The sequence below is a fragment of the Varroa jacobsoni genome, unplaced genomic scaffold (genome assembly GCF_002532875.2).
Source record: "Varroa jacobsoni isolate VJ856 unplaced genomic scaffold, vjacob_1.0 scaffold_1255, whole genome shotgun sequence".
Classification (NCBI taxonomy): domain Eukaryota; kingdom Metazoa; phylum Arthropoda; class Arachnida; order Mesostigmata; family Varroidae; genus Varroa; species Varroa jacobsoni.
In genome coordinates, this window is record NW_019214157.1 from 34,412 (window position 1) to 40,411 (window position 6,000).

General features: G+C 47.0%; 1 protein-coding gene across 1 annotated transcript in view; it reads right to left on the reverse strand.

Moving 5' to 3' along the window:
• ct (homeobox protein, cut) overlaps positions 1 to 5,477 on the reverse strand; it is a 39,854-nt gene extending 34,377 nt beyond the window's left edge. The window contains exon 1 of the mRNA XM_022846813.2: positions 5,419 to 5,477. Within this exon, the coding sequence (XP_022702548.1) occupies positions 5,419 to 5,454 (36 nt within the window). The 5' untranslated portion in view covers positions 5,455 to 5,477. The remainder of the gene's footprint in view (positions 1 to 5,418) is intronic.
• Positions 5,478 to 6,000: the final 523 nt, after the last annotated feature.

Genomic DNA, 6,000 nt, shown 5'->3' on the forward strand with positions numbered 1-6,000 from the left:
GCTACTTTCCTTCTACAGCCGTGGCTGGCAGACGGTGCGCATCGTGTGAATCCTGGTAGATATCGGGGGCGGGGGAGGATATGCCAGGGGCAGTGGGAATACTTGGCAGGACCTCAGTTTCTAACGTATTCTGAAGCCCCTTCTGTAACCCGTGTTTGACCCAACCTTTCGCAACCCCTCAACTAAGAAGAGCTGCTACAGACTGTCGTTTGATGCTGCGACGACGCTTAGGGTTGGTACGATCTTCTTCATTGGACCCGAAGCTGGAGCAGCCTCTTGAGGCAACTCCATCCACTTTCATAGTGCGTAATGGGCTTAGAGTGGCGCTTGATCATACACAGGATACAGTCGGCAAGGTTCCAACAGCGAGCCGGTAAAACCTCCGTAACCAGACATTTGGACGGATGGATATTATTCTCGTACTGGATGACGACGAAGCCTGCTCGGTGGAGTTAGTTAACGGCTTCGAATGCCGCGCGCTTTGAATACTGAAGACGTTCTTCGATGACTCTATGGTGATGCTCATTGGTACAGTTTAGGTTTCCAGTTCAGACTGATATATAATACATGCAGAGAATTTAGCGTCCCTATGACTTTTCTTATTCTACGATGATACAGTATGTGTACATATGTACACTTCATAATATTAGTTGAATTTTAAGGCTTGCCATGGCTGAGCTTGAAGCATGTTTTCTTCTTTTTCCGATTTGCCCCTGCCAGAAGGCCGCGTCAAAAACAACGTCTACTAACAATAGACTAAACAGAAAGAGAAAAGTGGATCCCTGAATCGTTCTTCTATGTAGCACAAATTTACGAGTTTCGTGAAAACGAAACAACGATTGAACCACCAGAAGAGCATATATACGCGCTTACTCATCCATTTGCTCTATTCGTCGATACTAGATAATTTCTTTCCTTCTGTAGAAATCAGACTAACCGCGATCAGCTATTGACACAGCTCAGAGCGCAGTTTCACATATTCAACGCTGATATATAGTGGGCGTACAGCTCAGATCTTCCTGATGGCATATACTATTATCTTCTTTTCGGTAGCAATCTGCATCGAGAGCTGAAAAGCCGAAATCTTTGCCGAAGAACTTGCGCGACGACCTCATCGTCTTTGCTTCTGCCGACACCGGTCGAATTGAAACAACACTAATGTTTACATTGGCTTCGTTCCGGCGTGAGGGAAGCGGTTATTCTTAAACGCCAGATGTTTTTGTGACATTACGACCAAAGAGACTACTTCATACGATGCAAAATTGTAAAATATTTGCTTCTAGCGATGCCTTCGTTGATGATAAAGCTGGCCAGCCAAAAGCTATGGCCTTAGCGAGAGTCGGCCAGTCAATGTTGGGCGTTGTTCCGTCTTGTCACAGGCGGCCATAAATCTGTGCTCTACAATGGATTAGCGGTATACTGTTATGAGGTAAAAGTGACACATTAAGGCTGTTGATGCGTTTTTCTCACAGATATTATACATATGACAGGCGTCACCAGTAGCCGAGTATTTGACGAACATCATTAAAAAAAAGAAAAACAAAAAAACAACATGTCTTTCTTTTTTGTATTTTTATAATTCCCTAATCAAAAACTATGGTATACTTATAGTCCCTCTGTATTAAAGCTGCATTTTCCAAAGTTAGCTTTAAGAGGCGTATTACATCGTTGCGCGTATCGTGCTATATTTAACCTTCGACTCAAACCTAACCAGTATGTATTAGAGAACGGACTAATCGTACGTACAATGCTGTTTGTTGTTATTTTTCTTCACTCATATTTCGGACCTTGCTCCTTATTGCCGGTCGCGCCTTTGCCTGTTTTCCTTTCATTTAGGAAGCGTTCGTTTGAGTTCGTTCTCGCCAGAAGTGAAACGTTGGCGACGGCTCGAACGTAGCAAGACGCTTTGCCTAGTTGCATGCGAAGCAGCGAATGGTGGATTTGGATTTGTACTTTGTCTTCTCGCTACGCTAACCCCCGAAGTCCTTGCCCTTCAACCCTCACATTCCGCTGCTCCCTTGCTATCTCGTCGCCGAATTTTGCCTCGGATTCGCTCGCACTCACATTCAGCGCCAAAAAGAGGCAACCTTCAACGAAGCAAAAGAGAAACCCCCTCAGGTTTCTTTGATTCCTACCGCTTCAATGCTGCTACGAGCCCTCTGCTTTTGTACAGTGCCGTCATGGCTGATCCCTCATCGCCCTTCATCCAGCCGATGTTGCCGATGCATGGATGCACGATGTTTCTAACATGTCCCAGCCCTCCGTTGCACTGCTCGTCAAATCTAAGGATGCCACCTTTGAGCGGTCTGTGCTGCTTGTCGCCGATTAGTTGCCAGGACTTCGAGCGCCGATGTTCTCGCTTTGCCTTCTGTTGCACAGTCGAAGTACGCACTTCGTGTTACCACTAATACCGACGAAAAATACTTTGGCATAAGAGCGCGATGCTACCGGTCCGTGCCTCGAAACGTAGAGGCGGCGGCGCTAAAGGCTGCCCTTATCCTTGTCGGGTTTGGTAGCCTCGGTTTGCCCTTCTGTCTGTATTTTGTTCCACAAACCCTGTCATTCCCTCTCCCTCACTCGCTTTCCGTTTTTCGGATTTCTAACAAAGAACAACTCCTTAGTAGGAAACATACAAGAAGATAAGAAAATGACAACGGCAACAACAACCGCTACGATAAAGACGCCGAGTGCGGCGAATGAAGCTAACGGTAGCCCGACAAACCAGCCATTTGTTTTAGTTTTTTCCAATGGTGGAGGCCTCGCAAAAGAATCAGAAACACCTGTAGTCACAACAACATCATCTGCGGCGACGTCGGCAAGCGATGAGGAGCAACACCGTATAAGTGGTCACTGTGAATGAATTGCACAATAGGACAAGCGAGCAAAAAGAGGATAAAAGAATGAAAGCTTAGGGATTGATGCAACCGTATTCAGTCTAAATTGAGTGCTGCTACGGCAGCAATCGCAGCTATAACATGAGTACGTATTTCAAAGACCTTCGCCATACAGTTATGCATCGCAAAACGTAATTTCTGACTATCCATTCGATGTCCGAAAGCGAACCACGAGTGATACGGCCCTGGCAACTTCGCGAAGTGTGGCGAGAACCAAAATGAGCACGCAACATCGCTTCAAACAACTACAAAATTGTCCCTTAGTACAATTACTCTGTGCTTATTATAAACATAGCCTCTTCAACAACTTTGCCGAAATGTTGCTAACGAAGCGCCAAAGGTAAAGTCCAATTTATAACATTATTGGAATATAACACGTAAACACTACGAAACAGTACGCTTAGGTGTGCGTGTATATTAGTGAGTATGACTGTAGAAATTTGTTAATGCCTACGTCAATTTATAGGATTCATTCGTAACTGTTAGATGATCTCATTACTACTGATCCTAATTGATCATTTGACCTAAACCATATAACCATACCTTTATAAATTCAAAAGAAGCGGCAGTTTTAGCTTTAGGCACTCTCGTAGCCTAATTGGCACAACGCCGATTTCTACACTAAGAGAACTAAACTAGTTATAAGCCCTATATAGTAATAGTGGTCCGATGGCTCCCCTTGCGCCAGCGTTCACCAGCACCATAAGGCGCCCCCAAAAACGAAAAAGGGTGCTGCTCTGTGTGAGAGGATGTAACGCGTCCTGCTCAATGAAGACAACTGTCCTTGCACCATCGAGGCGTCACCCGCTAGTCCAGCGATGGCCGACTAATACGATGGTCCAGTTGTAGCAGGAGCCGTTGCTTGGTCGACTCAGGCCCCTTCGGCGTATATCCCCTCTTCCCCAGTCCACTGGGTTAGGCTGTCTCTCCGAACATTCGAACTAGCGGCAAGGACAGGGGATGAAGGTATGGGGAAACGGACCCTGGCATAGGCCAGCTCCTCCTGTTCTCTGGTTCCCAACGAGTTGCTGCTGCCGCCGCTGCATCGAATTCTCCTTCATTCTCCTTGTCGCTTTACTATGTGTACTAGCGATAGCGGTCGTGGCGATGAGGATTCGAAAGAACGCGATGGTAAAGCGATGACGACGCGATGCGATGCCAATGCAGTGCTGGGTCGAACTAACCAACCAACGAGCGAACGAAGGCAAATCCAAAGACATCGAGAATTGCATCGGGGAGGGAGACCAATGGTGAGGCTGCCTTCCTTGCCTCGCTTTGCTAGAACTAAAACTGCTTCGACCACTGCTGCCACCAAGTCCGCGACTACTCCTCAATGGATCAGCTGTGCTGCTGTTGAAGACTATGGGCTCGTTCGTCGGCGGACTCATTCTCGAAGCGGATCACGAGCCAAGACCGAGTGAACGAGCAAGCGCCTGCCTGGCTGGAGGGCCGACTTGCCGCTCTACCGGCCAACAGCGCCAGGGTGTTCTCAACTATTCGAACCGCTGGTCCCCTCTCCGTTAACACACACAAACCCCACTAGACCCTACTAGTCTCGATGGCTTGCGCGCCCCCACCGGCCTCCCTTCTCGCCCTCGTTTTCTCCCCCTCTCTCTATTTCTCTATGCAGTTTTGTTCCCGAGACAGAAGAAGCTAAGACTGAGCGACTAGCACAGGGACGCCACATCAGTACCATTGCAATTGCTTCGACTAATACTATAACGGCGGATAGGGTTAAGGCTATAGGCTATAGCTAATGCCTGCTTTCACCCCCATAGCTGTATGCTGCCCTGCGAATGGTACTGCTTTATTCTACTGCATTTAGACAGCAACTGGCAGCGCGTCGTGGCCGGTGTCGTCGTCCATAGAGTTTCGCGCTGTAGCTCTCCAATAGCGTCGAGTTTAGCGGTAACGGCGGCCGCAGCAGCGTAGGTCAGCGGCAGTCAGCACAGACGCGTGAGTCATAGGCGATAACCAATACGAAAGGGTTGCGTCCCCCAAGATTCTCCCGAAGCGGATGGCAAGCTGCTAGGTTGGACTCGCCCCTTCGCCCAAACTAAGACCCTGAAGAACTCCACACAGCTCCCGATTGGTCCCCCTGGTCGCTTGTTAGTGTGGGAAGAGAATTTTTAGCCTTCAGAGAGTTGAGGTGGGCGAGTAAGCAAGCCGGCATCAGTGGCTGGTATCACTACGATTAGTACGCTAGCTGAAGCTTGTCAGGGCTTTCCCTCTCTGACAGCTTTCAATGCTTTTGGCTCCTGCTGCTGCTTCAGTGATGGCGATCTGCTGTCACTCATACAGACAGTTAGAATAGACAGACAGACAGACAGATAGACAATCCTAGCAAATACACGCAATACTGTTATTTTATGCAAAACGGACCCACTTGTTCCGCCGTAGGTACATACCGTGTTCTATGGAAATTGTACTGGTGTGAACGTGTGTAACAAGCATGCTCAAAGACGGCGTACGGTATATTTTCGTGATAATAAACACATGTGTATATATACTGTGTGATACTAACCTGAGTGGAACGATGATCTAGGTCAATCATGAGCATCGCAACTTCATAGCTCGAACGCTGAATTGCCCTAAAATGAGTCAAACAAAAGTATGGAATAGAATATTATGTTAGGATATATATATATATATTTTTTTTCAAAAAAGCAAATAAAAAACGTTCTGGCGTATGCTATTAGACTGATACATACGTACAGCTCAAAAAAGGAAAGCTTTAGTGTGTAATTTCGTATAGCCAGTTATGGTCGTTTCACACCATTCCAGCTGCTTGTCCAGCTATTGATTAGCGTCATAAATGTAATCAACATTCGGCAAGTTGGCTTAAAACTGATAGCCTTTCTTTTAGCTAAACTCAGTTAGTTCGCACTCTAAGGACTTCTCTGTGGCATCTTTTCATAAGTCCTTAGTTTCCGCTGTCTGCAGTAGCACTAACGATTAGGACAAGTAAAGGCAACAATTACAGCTACCGTAACAACGAAGCCAACGACGGCTTATGCCCTTATGGTTGTCGGGGGACACAAATTTCCATTGTGTGCGGACGTCATTTGCTGGAAAAGAGTTCGAGTCGCCGTGGACGCTGCACGCC